Genomic DNA, 26277 nt, shown 5'->3' with positions numbered 1-26277 from the left:
TATGTACAGCAAAATCAGATTAGTTCTAGAACTGCATTCATATAGTATGTATAGTAAAAGCAGACTAGTTCTTGAACTGCATTCATGTAGTATATGTACAGTAAAAGCAGACTAGTTCTAGAACTGCATTCATGTAGTATGTACAGCAAAAGCAGACTAGTTCTTGAACTGTATTCATGTAGTATATGTACAGTAAAGCAAGCTAGTTCTAGAACTGCATTCATGTAGTATGTACAGCAAAAGCAGACTAGTTCTAGAACTGCATTCATGTAGTATGTACAGTAAAAGCAGACTAGTTCTAGAACTGCATTCATGTAGTATTATGTACAGTAAAGCAGGCTAGTTCTAGAACTGCATTCATATAGTATATACAATAAAGTAGACTCCAGGTTCTTGAACTGCATTCATGTATTATGTATAGCAAAAGCAGACTAGTTCTAGAACTGCATTCATGTGATATGTACAGTAAAAGCAGACTAGTTCTAGAACTGCATTCATATATTGTATACAATAAAGTAGACTCAGGGTTCTTGAACTGCATTCATGTAGTATGTACAGCAAAAGCAGACTAGTTCTGGAACTGCATTCATGTAGTATGTACAGCAAAAGCATACTAGTTCTTGAACTGCATTCATGTAGTATGTACAGTATAGGAGACTAATTCTAGAACTGCATTCATATAGTACGTACAGTAAAATCAGACTAGTTCTAGCACTGCATTCATATATTATATACAATAAAGGAGACTCAGGGTTCTTGAACTGCATTGATGTAGTATATACAGGAAAATCAGACTAGTTCTAGAACTGCATTCATGTAGTATATGTACAGTAAAGCAAGCTAGTTCTAGAACTGCATTCATGTAGTATGTACAGTAAAAGCAGACTAGTTTTTGAACTGCATTCATGTAGCATATGTACAGTAAAGCAGGCTAGTTCTAAAACTGCATTCATGTAGTAGATACAGGAAAGCAGACTAGCTCTAGAACTGCATTCATATATTATATGCAATAAAGTAGACTCCAGGTTCTAGAACTGCATTGATATAATATGTACAATAAAATCAGAGTAGTTCTAGAACTGCATTGATATAGTATGTACAGTAAAAGCAGACTATTTCTAGAACTGCATTCATGTAGTATGTACAGCAAAAGCAGACTAGTTCTAGAACTGCATTCATGTAGTATGTACAGTATAGGAGACTAATTCTAGAACTGCATTCATGTAGTATGTACAGTAAAAGCATACTAGTTTTAGAACTGCATTCATATAGTATGTACAGTAAAAGCATACTAGTTTTAGAACTGCATTCATGTAGTATGTACAGTAAAAGCAGACTAGTTCTAGAACTGCATTAATGTAGTATGTACAGTATAGGAGACTAATTCAAGAACTGCATTCATGTAGTATGTACAGTAAAAGCAGACTAGTTCTAGAACTGCATTCATATATTATATACAATAAAGTAGACAGGGTTCTTGAATTGCATTCATGTAGTATGTACAGTAAAAGCAGACTAGTTCTAGAACTGCATTCATATAGTATGTACAGCAAAAGCAGACTAGTTCTAGAACTGCATTCATGTGATATGTACAGTAAAAGCAGACTAGTTCTAGAACTGCATTCATGTAGTATGTGCAGCAAAAGCAGACTAGTTCTAGAACTGCATTCATGTGATATGTACAGTAAAAGCAGACTAGTTCTAGAACTGCATTCATATAATATACAATAAAGTAGACTCAGGGTTCTTGAACTGCATTCATGTAGTATATGTACAGTAAAGCAAGCTAGTTCTAGAACTGCATTCATGTAGTATGTACAGTAAAAGCAGACTAGTTCTAGAACTGCATTCATATATTATATACAATAAAGGAGACTCAGGGTTCTTGAACTGCATTCATGTAGTATGTACAGCAAAATCAGACTAGTTCTAGAACTGCATTCATGTAGTATGTACAGTAAACCACATAAACCCTTCCCAACTGCAAATCCATGGATATAAATACCAACAAAAATGTCACTATATGCCAAACCACATAAACCCTTCCCAACTGCAAATCCATGGATATAAATACCAACAAAAATGTCACTATATGCCAAACCACATAAACCCTTCCCAACTGCAAATCCATGGATATAAGTACCAACAAAAATGTCACTATATGCCAAACCACATAAACCCTTCCCAACTGCAAATCCATGGATATAAGTACCAACAAAAATGTCACTATACGCCAAACCACATAAACTAAGACCCACAAAATTTAGACCCACTAAAATATGTTCAATAATACAATGTATTAAAAAGATGGTTTGTGCATCTGAAATCCTGAGGCAAATTGAAACAAGGAAGATTACTGCTCTGACAAATCATTTCCTCCAAAAATCAGAATTTGAGTTATATCCTGTCACATAAATGTGACTGACCTTTCAAATTTAAAAGGCCAGAAGTGCAAAATATATGAAGTTCCTTACATTGGAAACATAAAGTCTTCTTAGTAACAATGAGAAGACAACATGCCACAGGCTTTGAGCAATTAAATTCCACCCCCAACCCAAAGCCATAAGTTCATATAATCAGCTTGGATGAACAAGTTTTGGTTAAACAAAACTGGCACTTTGAATAAAATAATTTGATTTTAGAGGATACAAACAACTAAACCATCACCATGTATACAAAAATTATGAACAAATATAGAAAACATATCCTTTATATTCAAGCTGATGGCTGATTGATTACATCAATTTCAATCAATTTCCAACATTAGCTGCTTGTCTCATATCAGTCAGCTCAGGAAATGCATGTTCTAACAGTTCTCAGCAACCTGCTATATACATAAGACAAGGAAACTCAGCAGAACCTAACCAAAAAAAATAATTTATCCCCTTTATTGTGATTTCCTCATCTCCATTCGAAGCCCAATATAGGCTCAATGAGCATTACAATTCACAGACAATAATCATAAAGAATAAAATGCAGGTATATGTGGTTTCAGTGTAGTGTATTTGCTATATTCACAGATCTTCCAAAGTGTATTTCAAACTATCTACAACTCACTTGCATGTTTTTCAAGAAGTCTTGTGATGATAGCTTTGTGACCATGTTGGGAAGCGATGTAGAATGGGGAACTCTCATGCCATGCAAGCTGATTTTCCAAGAGAACCAGCGCACCACGTAACAACAGCAACCCTACTATCTCATCATGTCCATATAGACAGGCTACCTGTAGTGGTGTCATCTGAAATATCAAAGACAGCAAATTACCTAAACTATGTACTCAAGGACAATGAAAACTTACCCTACCAATTTCTCTGCATCCCCATCACCTCCACAACATCATCACACATAAATGGTAATATGTAACAATAAAGCTATTTTAAGGCTAAACAAATTTCTGTACCATCTGATGGCATTATGATCCCATAAATATTTGGTTTCCGAAAGTTTCACAAATTCCTTGTTACCTACACCCAATTCTGAAATTCCAGGTAAAATTTGTAGTGGGTTGATAAGAATTGTTGCCATAGCAATACTAACTTTTATACAGCAACACTAATTAGAGAATAAAAGTACAGTACCAGTAATTATCATCTGCATCTTTAATGGTTAATTTGCTTTCAAATAAGTTAATATTAAAATAAATATTAAGTATATGCTGATTTATTCTTTTACTTTGCAGAAGTTTAATTGAAACATATTTGATGCATCTCAGTGATTGGGACATGTGGTTATTTGTGCATGTTAAATAATTGAAAATAAGTAACTACAAAAAATATACACATTTATTTAAGTCACAGCACTAATATCACTTTTCAGACTAATGTAACAAAAGTATTCCACATAACCAACAATCCAAAGTTAAAGATATTATTACATTTTTCAAATATATCACAATTTGAATCTAAACATAGGAAATGTGAAGCTACATCTGTGTTGATGATGATGTCCCAATTCCAAGTAATGCGGTAATCCTTTAACTGGGCTAGTCTGCTGTCTGTGTTGTGGTAGTTTTCACATTTTGGTCATGTTACTCCACCTTATTGCTGTTGAATTCCGTTGGCAGCTTGCATTTCCTGGAATGTCTGAATCAATGTAAAGATATCCGGATCTATGTGGCTCATTTTCTTTTTCTTCATTCTGCTGTGCCATCCTTCTTTGTAATTTGCAGCATGATGTCCTTCCAAGTTGAAATGGTTCAAAACTTAATGACCTAAAATCCATTCAAACCACTGGTGTATTGCTTAGGGGTGAAACAATATACCTGTGCTGCCTGTTGATATGATACATGATACACAAACTGAGATACAATACATATTGATATACATATAAACAATACATACTGATATACATATAAACTTGATGGTCTTTCCATCTTTGGAAGGTAGGTGGTGCCCTTTTATGTATGTTGACATTCTTTGTTGAATTTCCACTACGCAGATTGTAGATAGACATGTAGTTATCATAAATTCATATGCAATTCTCATTGATGACAAAATAAAAAAAATACTTTCCAACAGACTACCTGTGTTGTTGTCAGCAAGTTTATTCAATATTTTCTGCCATTTAATGGTGATTCCATTTAACTCACTCTATCCACCAGTATCTTTGTTTTGCATGGCATGAATGCTTGAAAACATTACCAATTTCACATCTCACTTAAACTTGGAAGACATTATGATGTTATCTTCAAAACAGATGAAATAATGCAATTTCCTCATGCAAAGAAAATCTCATCCATAAAAAATCCCAGAAATGGGAATGAGGATGAATACCAACAAAATCTATCACACTGTACTTCCTGCAGATGCAAAGACTGCTGTGCACACTGGTACCTGTTTTGGTAAGTTAAGGAAAATGATTGATGACACCAAGTCCTCCTGTATAATTTTTTTAATTTTTTTTACACATGACAGGTCCATAGTTGGCCATGGCATATCCTGTTCTATTCAGTAGTGAAGAACTGAAGCCAGGATCTGTCATAAGGGTGACATGAAAATGATATTATTATCTGAGATAGGAAGGCTCTCATGGAAAGAAATGCTGGCAAAAATGATCACACACTTTCTGTGTTTATTGTTCACTTTTGTTTAGAAAAACAGTGGTTTTTTTGACAATTGTAGATTTCAGAAGACTGCTTCCCAGTAGTTTTTTGACAATTGTAGATTTCAGAAGACTGCTTTCCAGTGCATGTTGACAAATATAGATTTCAGAAGACTGCTTCCCAGTAGTCTTTTGACAATTGTAGAATTCAGAAGACTGATTCCCAGTGGTTTTTTGGACAATTGTAGATTTCAGAAGACTGCTTCCCCGTGGTTTATATTCTAGTGGCATCTTTTTGATGCTTTTGTTGTTTGCCTTGAAAATCCCTCTGCTGTATCTGAAACTCTGAGGACGGTAAATTTGTCTCCTTGGTGGCTTGTTTGTGGATTTCGTCAACATGACCATTAAGAGGAGATTATTTGATAAAGGCTGCAAGCAAATCTTGGCCTTCTGATGGTCTTCAAAAAAGTGGCGGTAGAGAGCACTGCATCTCATTCTGCCAGTTGTAAGTTTCCAACTGCTGTTATGGCATTGGCCAGAGTAAATTGGGCAGCTCTGTTTAAGCTGCATGACATTCTGGAAACAGACTCCCACATATCCCCTGGGATTCCAGATGAGAGAAGATATACTGTGTTCCACCTGTTGAAAAATCATCTTAGATACTGGCCCATGGCCAAAACATTGCATACCTACTGATCAGTGAGTGCCTGAAAAACCTGGGTTAGTGAAAATGGACAAAGCTCATTCTTCCAGTAGCTGATACTGTATGATCAATTGTGGTTTTCACCTAGTACCAGCTCATGATATTGGGACAGTTTACATGTAGCTAGTCCATAATTCTGATAGGCAAAATGGTAAACGAGACTGTCTGTATGCTCTCTATCTTACTCCCAAGTGATATGGTGTCAAAACATATCTTGCAATCTGATGATGTCCTTGTCCCTTGATGTACGCCTCTGTGCCTTCCCCTTTATTGTCCCCTGTACCGCTGCCCATTTCCTTTTCTCCTTGATGTGAGTGTCTGATGTGATGTGGTTTTGATTTTTAATGTAGCTTTAACAATTTTTCAGTCATATTGCTACGATGTCTGTAATGTGGCAGTTTATAGTGATGTCTAGCACTGGAGCATAATGATGCAGACATGTAGCATGATGTCCCACCCAGTCACATTATCCTGACACTAGGCTGACCAGTCCTAACACTAACCTCTTAATGCTGAATGCCAAGCAAGGCAGCTGTTAGTACCATTTTTATAAGTCTTTGGTATGACTCAGCCAGGGATCGAACCCACAACCTCCTGCATCCAAGGCGGACGCTCTAACCACTAGGCCACCGAAGCAGTCGTGAATGTCTGACAATGTATTCATAGATTGACAACAGGAGTAAGTTCACATAAAGAGTAGCTGTCAGTCTAGACTAGTTTATGTAAATAAGTCAAAACAGGGAAGACAATATATACTGGTGGTAGCAGTTCTGCTAAGATATTATGATCAGGTAATGTATTTAAAGAAGCAAGCCTGCTAAAACTTTAATGCAAACACACTACAAATTCACATTACAAAACACATATGTGCAAATATGCAAAAACTGGCTGAGTGTGCAAAATTCTGTAAATGAATCCGGGGCATAGCAGGATGAAGCACATGGAGAAGCAGATATACCTTTCTTAACTCCACCTCAAAAGTTTCATGTATATTTGTTCCATTTTCATCCAATATCTGGTACTCCTGCATTGAAGACAAAATCTATATCAGATTATATCCAACTGATACAGCACCTATTTGAAACAGAGCAGTCTGTCCATTAGAAACAGAGCAATCAGTCTGTCCATTAAAAACAAAATGATCAGTCTGTCCATTAGAAACAGAGTGATCAGTTTGTCCATTAGAAAAGATTAAACAGTCTGTTCATCAAAAAGAGAGCAATCAGTCTATCCATTAAAACAGAGCAATCAGTCTGCCTACTGGAAACAGAGTGATCAGAAACTGAGGGATCAGACTGTCATTTAGAAACGGAGGGATCAGTCTATCTATAACTCTTTTTCCTTCTACAGCACTACGTGAAAATTTACCAAATAAAGATAAATCAGTTCTCCATCTGCAGGAGGATTATGAATGTTTAGGCCCTTGTTCTGGGTCCAGGATTGGATTAATATACACAAAATATATAAACTGCAACTACCATATTTTAAATATTTCTTTACCAATCTTGCAACGCATGTGTTTGTAACAGAAAGGACACAAAAAAAAGTAACTGGTAAGGGGTTACAACCCTGGGTCAAGGTCAATATGGGTGAAGGAGAAATAACATATGAGGATTCACACTGGCAAGCCATGTAAGTCACTTGTTAGTTTTGTAAAAAACACCAAAAACATTTTTCAAACACCCCATGTCAGTAAAATTAGACCACATTCTACCTTTTTTGCCCCCTCTTGGGAACTCATTAGAGTGAGCAAAAAAAGCCCACAGGAGATTCATGCTAATAGCTGCATTTTTTAAAAGATGATTTGATACTGAGAGTAACTGTCCAAATTAGGCATGTGCATTCATCCAAGCGGACTCTAAAACTAATATCAGTGTTATAACCAAAGATGAAATAGTATAATACAGGCTGGCATTTCCATCTTGTGGGGGGGGGGGGGAGTTGGAAGATAAAGTCCAATTTTTCAGCCATTAATTATCTACCTGGACTCAAATAAAATTGAAGAAACTGATGTTTTCTTAAAACTTCAGCATCATTTTGTAAAACTTTAGCTCAGTCTCATGACCTTTCTAACCATTTTAAGAAATTTATCATGGCATTAAAAAGTACATTATATTTATATTCTGTATCAAATTATCAAATAAATTCATGATGACGAAAAGAAAAACCTCTACTGAATTAATAAAGTTTCTATTTTTTTCTTGGAGTCATATATTATTTCAAAATTTAATACATAAATAAACATTTTGAAATAGTTCAACAAAATAATTATCTTTCAACATATCATATTTCCTACTTGTCTGTATGTGAAATAAAAATTGTTTCCTGTCAATATTTAGTGAAAGACTGGACTGTGTAAACAGGTCTGAAAATCCCTGACCTAATGGCCTGCTTTCTGATTTCTATTTTATGTTTGTTGAAATATATACATGTATGCTATGTATATTTTTAATTTCCTTTTCCTACTTATGGGCATAACAATGTTATTGTATAACAAGTTTGATATCAATCACAAGGCCATTGTATAATGAGTTTGATATCAATCACAAAATCATGCATGACTGATCACCAAATCATAAAATATTGAATTCTTTCTTTTTGAAAACTATATCACCATGATTTCCTGTTTCATCCCTGAAGTCTGAGTTCCATTATCAGTCCCTGAGGGTACTGCAGAATTCTGGGGCCAAACTGTCACTTGCATACTCACTGCTTATAAACATCAACATGCAGGAAAAATGTGTAATGTGTCATAAATTTACCTTACTACTGGTTGTAAAACAGAAAAGTACCATTACTTATTTATAAGATGAGTCCAACTACAAACTGCACAGACCCAGATCTGCCATTCCATAATGTGATGGCATAGCTGGGTCTGTGCAGTTTGTTAGGAGTAATCATTAGAATAAACAACACAGACTCTGATCTCCAGATGCATTATGGTATGGAGGATTAGGATCTATGTTGTTTGCTGTTGGACTCAAAATATAAGTGAATACATACATTATTTCAAGATTTTCCTTGAAAATCAACAAAAGCTTGTGCAGACAGTTTAAGTAACTAAAGCACATTACCTCAAGGTGAATTGTGTATTTCTATAAGGAAAATATAACTACTTGTATGAAAAAGGGAAGGATGCATTATGGTGAACTAGTTCAGTATTACAACAGAAACCAAATGAAAAAATCCCCATCAGTCAATGAAACTGAGTAATAAATCAATTAACGAAAATATCCATTCAACTGATGAAACTGAGTTATACATCAAGAAATGAAAATATCCATTCGATTGCTGAAACTGATTAATAAATCAATTAATGAAAATATCCATTCAATTGATGAAACTGAGTAATAAATCAAGAAATGAAAATATCCATTCAATTTATAAAACTGAGTAATTAATCAATTAATGAAACTATCCATTCAATTGATGAAACTGAGTAATAAATCAATAAATGAAAATATCCATTCAATTTATGAAACTGAGTAATTAATCAATTAATGAAAACATCCATTCAATTGATGAAACTGAGTAATAAATCAATTAATGAAAATATCCATTCAACCCATGAAAGTGAGTAATAAATCAATAATGAAACTATCCATTCAATTGATGAAACTGAGTAATAAATCAATAAATGAAAATATCCATTCAATTGATGAAACTGAACAATTAATCAATTAATGAAAACATCCATTCAATTGATGAAACTGAGTAATAAATCAAGAAATGAAAATATCCATTCAAATGATGAAACAGTAATAAATCAATTAATGAAAATATCCATTCAATTGATGAAACTGATTAAAAAACAATAAATGAAAATATCCATTCAATTTATGAAACTGAGTAATAAATCAATAAATGAAAATATCCATTCAATTTATGAAACTGAGCAATTAATCAATTAATGAAAACATCCATTCAATTGATGAAACTGAGTAATAAATCAAGAAATGAAAATATCCATTCAAATGATGAAACAGTAATAAATCAATTAATGAAAATATCCATTCAATTGATGAAACTGATTAAAAAACAATAAATGAAAATATCCATCCAATTGATGAAACTGAGTAATAAATCAACTAATGAAAACATCCATTCAATTTATGAAACTAAGTAATAAATCAATAAATGAAAATATCCATTCAATTTATGAAACTGAGCAATTAATCAATTAATGAAAACATCCATTCAATTGATGAAACTGAGTAATAAATCAATTAATGAAAACATCCATTCAAATGATGAAACAGTAATAAATCAGTTAATGAAACTATTCATTCAATTGATGAAAATGAGTAATAAATCGATTAATGAAAATATCCATTCAGTTGATGAAACTGATTAAAAAACAATAAATGAAAATATCCATTCAATTGATGAAACTGAGTAATACATCAATTAATGAAAATATCCATTCAATTGATGAAACTGATTAAAAAACAATAAATGAAAATATCCATTCAATTTATGAAACTGAGTAATTAATCAGTAAATGAAAATATCCATTCAATTGATGAAACTGAGTAATAAATCAATTAAGGAAAATATCCATTCAATTGATGAAACTAAGTAATAAATCAATAAATGAAAATATCCATTCAAATGATGAAACAGTAATAAATCAATTAATGAAAATATCCACTCAATTGATGAAACTCAGCAACAAATCAATTAATGAAAATGTCCATTCAGTTGATGAAACTGAGTAATAAATCAAGAAATGAAAACATCCATTCAATTGATGAAACTGAGTAATAAATCAAGAAATGAAAACATCCATTCAATTGATGTAACTGAGTAATAAATCAATAAATGAAAACATCCATTCAATTGATGAAACTGAGTAATAAATCAATTAATGAAAACATCCATTCAATTGATGAAATTAAGTAATAAATCAATTAATGAAAACATCCATTCAATTGATGAAACTGAGTTATAAATCAAGAAATGAAAATATCCATTCAATTGATGAAACTGAGTAATAAATCAAGAAATGAAAACATCCATTCAATTGATGAAACTGAGTAATAAATCAATAAATGAAAATATCCATTCAATTGATGAAACTGAGTAATAAATCAATAAATGAAAATATCCATTCAATTGATGAAACTGAGTAATAAATCAATAAATGAAAATATCCATTCAATTGATGAAACTGAGCAATAAATCAAGAAATGAAAATATCCATTCAATTCATGAAACTGAGTAATTAATCAGTTAATGAAAATATCCATTCAACTGATGAAACTGAGTAATAAGTCAATTAATGAACATATCCATTCAATTGATGAAACTGAGTAATAAATCAATTAATAAAAACATCCATTCAATTGATGAAACTGAGCAATAAATCAATAAATGAAAATATCCATTCAATTGATGAAACTGAGCAATAAATCAATAAATGAAAACATCCATTCAATTGATGAAACTGAGTAATAAATCAATTAATAAAAACATCCATTCAATTGATGAAACTGAGTAATAAATCAAGAAATGAAAACATCCATTCAATTGATGAAACTGAGTAATAAATCAATTAATGAAAACATCTATTCAATTGATGAAACTAAGTAATAAATCAATTAATGAAAATATCCATTCAAATGATGAACAGTAATAAATCAATTAATGAAAACATCCATTCAATTGATGAAACTGAGTTATAAATCAAGAAATGAAAATATCCATTCAATTGATGAAACGGAGTAATAAATCAGTAAATGAAAATATCCATTCAATTGATGAAACGGAGTAATAAATCAAGAAATGAAAATATCCATTCAATTGATGAAACTGAGTAATAAATCAATAAATGAAAATATCCATTCAATTGATGAAACTGAGTAATAAATCAATAAATGAAAATATCCATTCAATTGATGAAACTGAGTAATAAATCAAGAAATGAAAATATCCATTCAATTGATGAAAATGAGTAATTAATCAGTTAATGAAAACATCCATTCAACTGATGAAACTGAGTAATAAGTCAATTAATGAACATATCCATTCAATTGATGAAACTGAGTAATAAATCAATAAATGAAAATATCCATTCAATTGATGAAACTGAGTAATTAATCACTAAATGAAAATATCCACTCAACTGATGAAACTTAGTAACAAATCAATTAATGAAAATGTCCATTCATTTGATGAAACTGAGTAATAAATCAAGAAATGAAAATATCCATTCAAAAACTGAGCCGCTCTGGTGGACTAGTGGTTAGAGCATCTGCCTCAGATGCGGGAGGTCATAGGTTCAAGCCCCGCCAAGTCATACCGAAGATTTACAAAAATGGTACATACTGCTACCTTGCTTGGCACTCAGCATTAAGAGGTTATTGTTAGGATTGGTTGACCTGGTGACAGGATAATGTGACTGGGTGAAACATCATGCTACATGTCTGCAGTATGACGCTCCAGTGCTAGACATCACTATAAACTGCCACACTGCAGACATTGTAGCAATATGACTGAAAAATCATTTAAGCTACGTTAAAAATCCAAATTACACACACACATACACACACACACATTCAATTGATGACATTGAGTAATAAATCAATACAGGCAAACCCACTTATCAAGACCTCGGTTATCTTGAGAACCCGTGTATGTTGAGCACTTTCGTCTGGTCCCAGAAATATCGTTCTTTGTTATGCTAATTTTTCCCGCTTATCTCGACCCCAGTTAAGTCGATAACCCTGTTATGTCGGACATACGTTTCAGTCTGAAGTGACATGTGGACCTGCTTAATTTGACGAAATGCAACCTTCAATGTCCATCTCGGAGACATTTTTACAACAAATGATTTGTCGTTTCAGCTACACTGGCAAGGATAGAAAAGTTGGTACAAAACCAAATTTACTGGTACAAGTGCTAATCAACCAATCTCATCATTACATGGTTTATGACTTGCACAGAATGAAGAAAATTATGTTGTAAACAACACTTTAGAGTAAATAAATTGAATGAATGTGTTTCTAACCTTTACAGGAGCTGCGTTCTTAATGGACAGTGTCACATGTCAACACCACACCAATATCGTTAATTCCAGGAGTCTGACATCTTATCAATAAAGTATGGTGAAATCTCTGACAACATGAAATCACCTTATCGGTAATATAAAATTACAGATAAGGTGATTTCATGTTGTCAGAGATATGACACACTTCACTGATAAAACGTCAGATTCCTGTGGTTCCACACAGCATCGCGAATTTTATATTATCTGTAACTCAGTAAATTATCAAGTCAACATTAATAAATGTAGCTAAAAATACCTACTGGTACATCTGTCTGTTTATGCAAAGTAGTTATAGTGTGGGATCATTTCAACAGTTTACAAATTAATGATCCTGGTGTGCATTTTCATTTTCTTCTACTGTTACAAGTCTATGCTCTTTAAATAAGTAACAGAAAAGAGTGAAATGCAACAACCATTGTAAAATTCAACAAATAATTTTTTTCCTTAGAATACAAAGTGAAAATTTAATTTAAAAAAGGAAATATACAGTATTGCAAATTAAATCAACAATAATCCTAGAATTACACACACAAGGCCTAATAATTAAAGTTCTGAAAAAACTTTTGTGAATTCCAAATTATGTCCAAGCCTGAAAGTGTTGATGTACCTGTGATGGCTCATACAGCGTTGATGTACCAACAGTTATTTTTGTGATCACAATAATAAAATCAAAGAAAAAAATCACTATTTGAAATTTCAGTATAAATTCAAGTATCTATTATCAAGAATGTTACCAGAGCACTTTTGTATTTCTAAGAGAAGAAATAATTTGTATACATGTAATTCCAAATTAAAACTGTACACAACATTAACTTAACATGACTATGCTCTGATGTTAAAGGGCAATGAGTGACAAGATTATAAAGTCTTCTACTTGACCTCATGTCACAATTAACATTTTATATAAAAAAAACATTACATAATGGAAAATAACCATCTATAAATGTCTTAATGTTTACAAAATCAACATCCGTTATAATTAGAAGGTCCTTTACTAAAATTACAATATATAACCTGGACTATATCAGGTATACCAGAGGAATCTCAGTAACCTAGACCCAGACCCAAATAAACATGTTAACTTCTATTACTAATGATCATAATATTAAACCCATCAAATAGACAATATTTTAGCTATGTATTAGTTGTTTACAGAATTTAAAATAATTAATAATTCTGATCAAGTAGAAAATGAATTTGGTTTTGGACAAGGTTAAGTCTAACATACAATGTTACATTACAATTGCATATAATGAAATAAAATTTTTTTTTTAAAAACCCAACATACTATGCAAATTAAATATAAATAACACTATAAAAAATGTATCAAAAAGCTTCCAATCTGTTGAATGTAAATAAAAGAGTGATTAATATTGGCATCCTAAACTTTGACATATCACTCGTTTTATCATCAAAAATAGTAGTTAGTACCCAAAGTGTGAAATCATGAATCTTGTATCATTTCTTTACAAATCATATCTTCTATTAAATTTTATTTTAAAAATTCTCATTACACTAACAATACATGACAAATACTGATCAACTAAAGTGTTAGTAATGCCTAATGGTCACAACAGTTTAAAAATGAATGCCTATTAAAAACGTCATGCCAAGTGAAATTCATTTTCAGTTTAATCTTTTAATTCCATTTCAGTGTAATCTGCTTTGAACCAGTGCCACTAAGAACCTCTTACATCAGGGCATCAGCCATCCAAAATGGGATATCTTCAATATGCTGATCAGATAAGCTGACACACATCGATGTTAATAGGCTGATATAACATGCATGTAGTACCAAATGCTTAGCATCTTTACTTTCTTTTCTTGTGATGACTTGCTAAAGTGAACGTAATATATGTTTTGATTGTAATATAAACAAAGTTTAATTCTTCATAAAAATGTGTTTTAACTTAATACATGTTTTTTCTAGAAGTAAAATTCCTCATTACATTACTTCCCTTAAAAGATCTTCAGTTTGGGAGGTGCATAGTTTTTGCACATTGTCAAGCTCTTCAATTCCAGAGGTAAGTAAATCTTGCACACAGTCCACAATCCCATAATGCCTCAATAGAAATTTGCATTATAACCATCATAAATGCAATATGCCCTCTTGAATTCAAATGTTAAAAGTGCAGACCACCTATCACAGCAATGCCTAAAAGCAGACAGAAACATGGCTAAAAACATCAGGCGATGAGCCCAAGTGTGCGGATCTAACCCCACTGGTTACTCCATCAAGTCGTTTCCCCCGTAACTCTCGTGGAGGTGGAATTGCTGTCATCACAAAGAACTCCATGATCAAACATCTTAACCACACCACAACATTCAATTTTGACCACACATCGTTTGAACTAGTCCAAACCACACTCACACTGGAGCAAAGGTCAGTCCATTTTTTCTGCCTATACCGCCCTCCTCCTAGTACAAAAAACAAGCTGACTGAATCTCTTTTTGGAGCAGTTTCCAAATCTCCTGGAGTATGGAAATTCAATAGGTGGCAACCTGATTATTCTTGGAAATTTCAACTTTCACTCTGACTGTCCCGGAAACCTAAACACATCAAAACTCATAGATTCCATTAGTGTTTTGAACCTCAAACAGTCAGTTAACCAACCCACCCATGAACATGGTCACATCTTAGACTGGATTCTTCATAGACCTGATAACATTCTATAGTCCTCCCTGGTATCCCATGACATTGCATCAGATCACCTCTGCATTATATGCCATCCTGACGTATCAGTCCCTAACCCTCCACCTTTATCTGCTACTAAGAGAAACCTCCATATGATAAATAGAAACAAACTAATGCATGACATCCAAGCAAACCTAACAACTTGCTTACCTCCTACAGCAAAACAACTTGATAACTGCCTGCGTTCACTGCTCGACAAGCATGCCCCAGCTACCAAGTGCAGAATATCAATTCAAAAGTGTTCTTCATGGTATAGTAGTGTTAGGGACCAGCTTCGCACTGCTAAAAGAGACCGCCATAAAGCTGAGAGGCTTTGGCTTTCCACCAGACTCACTATTCATAAGCAAATCTATGAAGCCGCCAAGAAGAATGTCACTAATATAGTCCATGCAGCAAAATCAGCCCACTACACTACTAAGATCATGGAAAGTTCCAGCTGCAAAGAGCTCTTCGAGATTACTAACAACCTAATGTCAAGGAACAAATCTACACCACTTCCAACTATCTTCTCTCCAGTCGACTTTCTGGACATGTTTTCAAATTTCTTCCATGACAAAGTACAAACCATTAGAGATAAGCTTGACAACACAATTTCAACTGACTCATCATCACCATACAGTTGAGATACAGAATTTGAGTGGCAATCATTAGCAGCATTTGAACCTGTCTGTATGGATTTCGTACATACAATCCTGATGAAGAGTGCACCAAAGTCATGTGAACTTGATCCAATTCCAACATCACTGCTGCTTGAGTGCTTAGATCCAGTATTGCCTTCACTAACTGATGTTATTAATACCTCTCTCTCATCCGGGGAATTCCCATCATTTTTCAAACTGCCATTGTAAAGCCTTTGCTGAAGAAACCAACACTAGACCATAACAATTTAAAGAACTACCGCCCAGTTTCTAATCTCCCATTCATATAAAAAATCTTAGAAAAGGTTCTTCTATCCCAGCTTGTATCTCATCTAAATTCAAACAGTCTTTATTGTAATGTACAATTTGCATATCGCCCTTGCCACAGTACTGAAACTGCTCTTCTAAAAGTAGTTAATGACATTCTCTCTGTGTTGGATAGTGGAAAGATCACAGTCCTCACCCTCCTTGATTTGTCTGCAGCATTTGACACAACAGACCATGATATATTACTTCACCGTCTCCAGCATGTATTTGGCATTCATGATACAGACTTACTGTGGTTCAAGTCCTATTTGGTCAACAGGACACAAACTGTATCTGCAAATGGAATACACTTCAGCCCAGTTGATCTATGTTGTGGTGTTCCACAGGGTCTGTTCTTGGACCAGTTCTCTTCATTCTATACACTCAGTCGCTCTCAAGTGTCATAGATCATCATCCAGTGTCTCACCAATTGTACGCTGATGACACCCAAATATACAAATCTAGCCACCCAACTGAAGTTGATGCTACCATCCAAGGTGTAGAAAGGTGCATTTCTGATGTGAAATCATGGATGACATGTAACAAGCTGCAGATGAATGATGATAAAACTGAGGCCATTCTGATCACAACACAAAGACTTTCTCAGTCACATTCTTTACCTCAAACAATAAATATCAGCAACACCAACATTAAATTCACACAATCAGTACAAAACCTAGGTGTTACTCTGGACAGTACTCTCACACTGCACCAGCATGTCATGAACATATGCAAGGCTGCATATCTTGAACTGAGACGCATCAGCTCCGTTTGCAAATATCTTTCAGGTGATGCCACTAAAACACCTGTGTGTTCATTAGTACTTTCAAGACTGGGCTACTGTAACTCAATTATGTCTGGTTCATCTCAATATCTGCTCCATAAACTTCAAAAAAGTTCAAAACACTGCTGCTCGGATCATACTTAGAGTACCACGATCAGAGCACACCTCCCCACTGCTCTGTACCCTACACTGGCTATCCATTCGATCCAGAATCAAACACAAAATTTGCTCTCCGTGCTTCGTTTCACTGTCAGACTCTAGTCCAACATACCTATCCGACCTCACCCATATGTTCACACCAGCAAGATACTTACGCTCCTTTTCTGACAATCATATACTCATTATTCCCACTATAAAAACAAAGTCATACATACAGCGTTCTTTTGCATACCAGGGCCCAGCAACGTGGAATGAACTGCCCACTGAACTTAGACAAAAAGACACAGTGATCACATTCAAGAATGCTCTTAAAACTCACTTATTTCGACTGCAAGAACAAACTTAAAGACCTAATAATGTTTCCTACCTAAAATATTCTCATCATGTTTTTTTAAAAGTTTTCTAATTTCATGGTGTTTGTTTTTGTAATCATACCATTATATGTTTTTTATCTTAATGTGTTGTCTAATGTTGTAAAGCACTTAGAGCTTCTAAAGATTATGTGCTATACAAAGTCCTCATTATTATTATTATTATTATTATTATTATTACTATTATTATTATTTCCACGAAAACTTAATTAGAACCAACTTTGTTTTTATCTCCAATCATCAGAAGTGCTTACTGCATTGTTACTATTGCTAAAAGAATACCTACCTTGTATTTTTGCATTACGTCTTTTGTATCAGATCATGTTAAAGGTAGAATAAGGAAAATTGAAAGACATGCAAATCCTTCCCCATAAGAACTAGTGGTCACAGCCATGCGTCCAGTTAATTTTTTCATTTGAAATGAACAATCAAACTGTTTTAAATTACACTGTGTAAGTCACAAAATTAAAGTATAATACAGTATAATGTATTAGTATAAGTATAATGTATTAGTATAAATATAATGTATTAGTATAAATATAATATATTAGTATAAGTATAATGTACTAGTATAACTATAATGTATTAGTATAAATATAATGTATTAGTATAAGTATAATGTATTAGTATAAGTATAATGTATTAGTATAAATATAATGTATTAGTATAAGTATAATGTATTAATATAAGTATAATGTATTAGTATAAGTATAATGTATTAGTATAAATATAATGTATTAGTATAAGTATAATGTATTAGTATAAGTATAATGTATTAGTATAAATATAATGTATTAGTATAAGTATAATGTATTAATATAAGTATAATGTATTAGTATAAGTATAATGTATTAGTATAAATACAATGTATTAGTATAAGTATAATGTATTAGTATAAGTATAATGTATTAGTATAAATATAATGTATTAGTATAAGTATAATGTATTAGTATAAGTATAATGTATTAGTATAAGTATAATGTATTAGTATAAATACAATGTATTAGTATAAGTATAATGTATTAGTATAAGTATAATCTATTAGTATAAGTATAATGTATTAGTATAAATATAATGTATTAGTATAAGTATAATGTATTAGTATAAGTATAATCTATTAGTATAAATACAATGTATTAGTATAAGTATAATGTATTAGTATAAGTAAAATGTATTAGTATAAGTATAATGTATTAGTATAAATATAATGTATTAGTATAAGTATAATTTATTAGTATAAGTATAATGTATTAGTATAAGTATAATGTATTAGTATAAGTATAATGTATTAGTATAAGTATAATTTATTAGTATAAGTATAATGTATTAGTATAAGTATAATGTATTAGTATAAGTATAATGTATTAGTTTAAATATAATGTATTAGTATAAGTATAATGTATTAGTATAAGTATAATGTATTAGTATAAATATAATGTATTAGTATAAGTATAATGTATTAGTATAAGTATAATGTATTAGTATAAGTATAATGTATTAGTTTAACTATAATGTATTAGTATAAGTATAATGTATTAGTATAAGTATAATGTATTAGTATAAATATAATGTATTAGTATAAGTATAATGTATTAGTATAAGTATAATTTATTAGTATAAGTATAATGTATTAGTATAAGTATAATGTATATAAGTAGCATAAGTATAATGCATTAGTATAAGTATAATGTATTAGTTAGTATAAGTATAATGTATTAGTATAAGTATAATGTATTAAGTAATACACAATGTTTATCCAGTAAATATGATGCATATTGAATCCTCATGGAATTTTGCTTTTAACAATCTTTCCACAACTGATTATCACAAAAAAGGGTATTTCAATCTGAAAAGTGAACAACTTACTTCAGTAAAAGTGTTGGTGACAGTAATTTCTATCATAACACAAGTATTTCATCACTTAATCCATCGCCCTTCTCTCTTTTTCTCATTATCAATGTCCATCCCTTTCTTAATTTTTCTGAGACCCTTCTGTAACTTGTGCCCTTGCTTATGCTACAGTCTCTGTCTTTGGACCCTATTGTGACCAAGTTAATTTTAGGCATACAGTTATATGGTAGGGATGTCACGTTACGATCAAAGAAGGCAAGTTGCTGGGACTAAATATAGACCCAGATGCCAATGTTAACCACGTCTAAATTTGTCTCTTCATGCCCTGGTTATATCAAGGATACATCAATGGATTCTATGTTACTACACAGAGGCAAGTGCCCTGGAAAGGGGGGTGGGGGGTAGAGAACAACTTGGGGCTCAGTCTTACAACTGTTCATACTTGAATCAATAATCACAAATGACAATTCTCATTCAAGACATTATGCCAAATAACCCAAACCCAGCAGACGTACTCTAAGAGATATAATTCTTGAAGTGCTGCACAATCTACACCCAATGGACTATGATTGGCCCAAGTTTCATGCATCAAGAGGGGCCCCGAGTGGCCAAGTGGTCTAAAGCATTCTCCGTTACGGATCAGGGTTTAACGCCATTTTTCAGCACATGATAGGCTATGTATGGCGGCTAGTATTAATGGTGGAGGAAGAACCCTGGAAAACCCCAGGAAGAACCAAAGACCCATGAGAAGCTACTGGCAAGCTTTCTCACATACCCACATTGGCCGAATCCTAGACTCGAACCCACGCAGACAGAGGTGAGATGGCAGTGATCCGTAACGGACAGCGCTTTAGACCATTCGGCCACTCATACCTGGTGGTAATATTTACTCTGTCTGAAAATCCTTGGACTGTTTAGCCAACCTTTATAATGTGGGCTAATCTGCTTTGAAACATAAATCTGTTTTGTAACATAGCTGCATGTGAGTGGTACTTTAGGGAGTAAAAACTTTTATAAATCTCACAAAACTGATCTATTCAATGATTTTGAGGCATGAAATAGTTACCTGGAACATCACTTCAGGAGGATGCATTTTTTTGACACAATGTTTTTAAAAACCTTGTCAATATTTCATATTAGATTTGCAGTAATACCCATTGAGTCGTGTATGCTGTATCAACATGATCTGAACGGTTTGTGCCAACTAAAACATATCAATACATCAAATATTTTGTAGTTTCGGGTTTAACGCCATTTCTTAGCACAGGATAGGCTATACATGGCAGCCAGTATAACTGATAGAGGAAGAATCTGGGAAAACCCTGGTAAGAACCACAGACCCACAGGAACATAATGGCAAGTTTTCTCACAAACCCACACTGAAAGGAGTGCCCGCATAATTATTTTTGGGGAGGGGAGGCAAATAGGTAGTGGACAGCTATTAAGTTTTTGGTATGTACGCCAAAACATCACAACATCTTTAGAGGTGAAATGGGGGGGGTAACCCCCCCCCCCTTGCCCCTATATGAGAGTGCCATTGCATACTGGCTGAGCCCAAGACTCAAACCCACATGGACAGATAGTATATCAGTGACTGAACTGATAAATAAGATGACATATTTACCTGATGATAGGCCCTGGACACTTTCAAAGTTCACCGTCTTTTTGCTACATATGTTGACCTATTAACTGCCAAGCAGGGATCCATGCCTGCTGAATTTTTAAATCGTTAGTCCCAGATAGTGACCCCAAAAAGTTATCTCATGAAAATTTGGGGATGTTTCACATGCAAAACAGGTGGTACGTGTAACTTGTGATGGCAGCCACTCTAACACTCAACTACCAGCCAATCTTGTGTAAGACAGACCTGGTAATTAGGACACTTTTGTTCATGAACACAAAAAATATCAATAATCAGTTATCCTGTAATATGAGTTAGGATTTTTTTTAAATTTAGTTTCTTACCATGAGCAAGTGGACTGGGTTGTACCTATTTCATTCTTTAATTCTTTTCTGTCCTTTTTTGCTTTCAATTGTTAGTGTTCCGTTTATTTTTATTTTTTTTCATTTTCACTAGCTACAATCAAAATTCCATTATTCTCTGAATAATTTAACTATAACCTAGATTTACTGGACTAGTGCAAATGTTCAATCCTACCAAGGATTCCTTTGATAATTATCCCATTTAGGCTAGCTACCTGGACTTTATCATGGGGAAAACACTATAGTGAGGTACATGATACTGTAAATAAGACTGGGCCCATAAGTATTTACTTATAAGTCAAATCCATTTGCAAACTGCACAGACCCACATATAATGTGCCACCAGAGCTAGGTCTATGCAGCTTGTTAGGAGTAATCAGTAGAATTAACAACACAGACCCTGATCTAACAGCACAATATGGGACAGCAGACCAGGGTATAATACTGTTCCCAGTTGGACCTGGGTTATAATCAAATATATATGGTAAGTATTATATAAAATGATTAAATATCTAGTAACATCCTGTTGTGTAAATAAATATCAGTTACAAACTTAATAATCATGATTTCAAATCAGACCCATTTATCTACATGTACATACATATCAGATATAACGCAGTGGCAACTTATACAATTTTAAAAAACAAGCCTATCCAAATTTAAAATCTGGCAAACAACGGGAGTTCTCCAAAAATGACTATGATCCCACAATAATGGATAGCAAATGTTTTAGTTTTTTTGGTTTTAGACCATAAAAACTAACATATTCCACCATTTTATTCCCCACCCCCATAAAAATTCATCTTGAATAGAACCTGTAAGAAAATGATCGATATTGATGTATCACTGAAATATAAGAATTTACTGTATGCTGCTGTGCCATTAATGATTAATTTTCATTTCTAGTGCCAAAAAGTGTCCTTTTAATTAGGCCCCCCAAAAGTGTGTTTCTAACTGCATTGGTTTTAAACTAGGGTAGGTAGGTTGGCTTTAAAAAAAATAAATTATAATGTATATAATACAGTAAGTACTTCAAGTACTGGGTTAAACCAGCTCAGTAACATGAAAAAATCAATTTTGGGGAATATATATATATATATATATATATATATATATATATATATATATATATATATATATATATATATATATATCTATATATATATATATATATATATATATATATATATACCAGTACTTGGATAAACAAACTCAATTAGATGAACAAACAAGTTCTTTGTGTTTTGTACAAAAATTTTTTTACTAGGATCAGCACTGGAAAAACTGGGATGGTCAGTCAAATGAAAACACACATATTCGTTTTTTATGGCATTATGATGCCTAAGAGGCAAATGCATAGAATGACTCCATAAAACAACGACTGTTGCAATTGATTTTAGGCCGAGTTGAGTTACCCAAGCTGGCGTACTGAATAGAGTGCACTCAATGCCAAATAAGCAAAAGAAGATCAATTTCACTGGCTGACATAAATATCTTTACGAGTTTCTTTTACTCAGGTACCAGCTGAGAGAATATGGCTGATGGGCATGGCCAGAAAATGTAAAGAGAAGATAAAATCTTCAGTAAAAATACAGCAGCATTTTTTTCCAAGTAGCATACAGAGAAGAAAAAATGATGACTCAAATATCAAAAATAAATTCATGACAGGAATTGTTTCTCAAGCTTGAGTAATTCAGTCATAGTATCAATGGCTTCCAGCAGGCAAAACTGATAATGATATAATAGATGTTTGAATTTTCTTGAATAAGCAAGAAACAAGTATGAATATTGGCAACCTATGTTTTTAAAGTGACCTTTTGATCTGGTGGGAACACTCGATTGATTGAAATATTGTACTAGCTAATAAGGTCTGTTTACATGGTTACATTTTATAATCAGTTTGATTTAAGAGTGAAGTCAAATAGCAGGAACTCTGTAATTCTTTATTACCTAATAGCACAAAAGGAATTAAGAATTAATATGGGTAACAATGCTTGGAATACACACAGTGCTTTGGAATATTGTTCTTTGTTAACAAATGTCAAGTAGTAATTGGATTATTTTTATGGATTACATACAGGCATTTAAGTTTTTGACTTGTATTTTGTACTTTACAATTTCTAAATCTCTGCTGCAGAATATGACATAATCCAGCTGCTAATCATCTTTGGTAACCTGTCCTTTGAACCGATGCCAAGATGTTTAAGTGACAAAAATAACATGACAGTACTCTTCTGCTTTTACATACTGATTATTACATATTCATTTATTTCACTGCAGAATGTGATTAGAAGTGGGAAACAAATTATTCTGATTTCTTATAGAACATTAAATATTCATTTACTTCACAAAAAAAGCAATTAGAAGTGGTTAAAATGCATGATTTTGAGTTCTTGTACTAAATATTCATTTATTTCACTGAAAAATGTTAATAGAAGTGGTAAATATGTGAGTTTGAGTTCACATAGATTATTAATCATTTAACAGTAGAATGAGATTAGAAGTGGTCAATGTACGATTTTGAGTTCTTTATTAAAAAAGCATAATGTTCTTAGAGTCTGGAACTGATCTTGAATCAAATCACACAATTCTCTTTTCCACATAAATGTGATTTTTCAACATTTAAAATCACTTTAAACTTGATGATAATGCATCAGTAGATTAGAAAGAAGCATTGAAATAGGGTCTTCCATTAGATTTAAAGTTGGAGGGTGATTTGCCAAAGCAGGCAAGTGGGCAGGGGGAGGGGATGGAGAGACAGGTTATAATTTTAAGTAGCCGTGTGTAAAGTAAAAGTAGCCAGGTAAATCACCCGGCTCTCAGCTGATACTGAAAGCCCTGATTGAAAAGTATATTTATTAAAGGCAGGTACTACACTGTTGTTACATTCCATTATAATGGACTTGTCTGTCAAATGTAAGTCAATATGAGATTTCGTAGGAAAAAATGTTCATGTTTGACAAGATTTACTGCACAGCTACTGAGGTGAAAATATACATTAAACATAAACTATTACATTACATCTGACTGGCATTTTGTTCCCACCCACCCACCTACAGATATATTACATGCATTTACTAATATGGTGCTTCTGTCTATAACACAGCCGGAAGTTGTAGTCCCCAACTGCACCTTATAACTTGAGGGAGCTGTACAACTTAATAATTATTTTTACCCAATTAAATATTAACTTTAGAAGACATCGTGATTCCGTGGTCAAATCGTGGACCTGTCACCAAATCAGATCCATCCCAGATCAGCTACTATTGTGTCTCTGGGCATGGCACCTTTCCCAAGAAATTAATTTGTTGTCAATTTCAAACTTTTTTTAATTAAAATTTGTATGCGTACAAGCAATAAAAGATTAAGCTAATAATCGTTTATCATTTTTATGAAAAATTACAATGTACCATAGACCACTCTGGTGGCCTAGTGGTTAGAGCATCCGCCTCGGATGCAGGAGGTCGTGGGTTCAATCCCCAGCCGAGTCATACCAAAGACTTTCAAAAATGGTACTAACAGTTGCCTCGCGAAGGTGCTCATTAAGAGGTTATGTTAGGACTGGTCGGCCTGGTGTCAAGATAATGTGACTGGGTGAGACATCATCCTACATGTCTGCGGCATGATGCCCCAGTGCTAGACATCACTATAAACTGCCACAATGCAGACATCATAGCAATATGACTGAAAAATTCTTAAAGCTACATTAAAAATCCTAATCACACACATACACAATGTACCATAAAATATTCCATATTTATAATGCTGTCAATGGAAGTTACCCTATATACTCGCTTGTAAATCAAGTCAAATTGCAAAAAACAACTGATCTGCCATGATGCGTACAGTGCCTGAAGATCAGGGTCTATGTTGTTTATTCTACTGATTACTCCTAAAGAACTGAACAGAGCCAGATCTGCCAGCACAATATGCAACAGAAGATCTGGGTCTAAGGGGACGCTCACTACTTGTTATGTACTTTTGAGAGAGTGATGTTATGTAATGTGAATTTTTTTACATTTGAAACACGCACATTGGAGAAAATATTATTATACCTGTAAGCTGCTTTGATGTCATGTGGCTGACATTTCTTTGGTTACTGTACTTTTGGAAGTTGCACATGAAAAAAAAATAGTTGCTAAAAAATCAGCCTGAAATGACTGCTCCTTTGTGCTAAAAAATCAGCCTGAAATGACTGCTCCTTTGTGCTAAAAAATCAGCCTGAAATGACTGCTCCTTTGTGCTAAAAAATCAGCCTGAATTAGTCTAAAGTGCACTATCTTTAGCAGTTTTTGAATATTGAAAATGAATTTGCCACACTAGACAATACCAGCTTCTGAAAGTGTAATGAATGAATTACCAAATATATAAAATGTAACAAAAGTTACCTGCTCTTTTTTTATATACAATTTACCTCTTTAGTTCAGGAAGTGAAAATTACCAAGTGGAGCTAGCAGTTTTTTGAAAGGTATGCTTTATAAATGAGGGAAGCATATGCCAATGAAAATTTCCTGACACACTCTACAATGGTTTCAATGAACATGGGAATAACATAAATAAACTAAATATTTAACAATGACACAACAAAATGTAACCAACGTATCCAGGACCATACCCTTGTTGTAAGAGAGGTACTGTTATAATGAGAGGCTTTATGCCGAGGGATGACTGTGCTTACTTGTTGTAGCAAGGATCTCAA

General features: G+C 33.2%; 1 protein-coding gene across 2 annotated transcripts in view; it reads right to left on the bottom strand.

Annotated features, from left to right (window-relative positions):
- Positions 1–26277, bottom strand: part of LOC149800564 (leucine-rich repeat serine/threonine-protein kinase 1-like) — a 231780-nt gene that overhangs the window by 192074 nt on the left and 13429 nt on the right. The window contains exons 3-4 of one of the 2 annotated variants that reach the window (XM_089954509.1): positions 6702–6767; positions 3058–3238 (exon numbers count right to left, since the gene is read on the bottom strand). In XM_089954509.1, the coding sequence (XP_089810635.1) occupies positions 3058–3238; positions 6702–6767 (247 nt within the window). The remainder of the gene's footprint in view (positions 1–3057; positions 3239–6701; positions 6768–26277) is intronic. The other variant, XM_089954510.1, reaches the window with a different exon arrangement.

The sequence above is a fragment of the Sinohyriopsis cumingii genome, chromosome 4 (assembly GCF_028554795.1).
Source record: "Sinohyriopsis cumingii isolate HCF-2022 chromosome 4, ASM2855479v2, whole genome shotgun sequence".
NCBI lineage: Eukaryota > Metazoa > Mollusca > Bivalvia > Unionida > Unionidae > Sinohyriopsis > Sinohyriopsis cumingii.
Note: the sequence above shows the minus strand (reverse complement) of the source record. Positions and strands in the feature narration are given on the sequence as shown.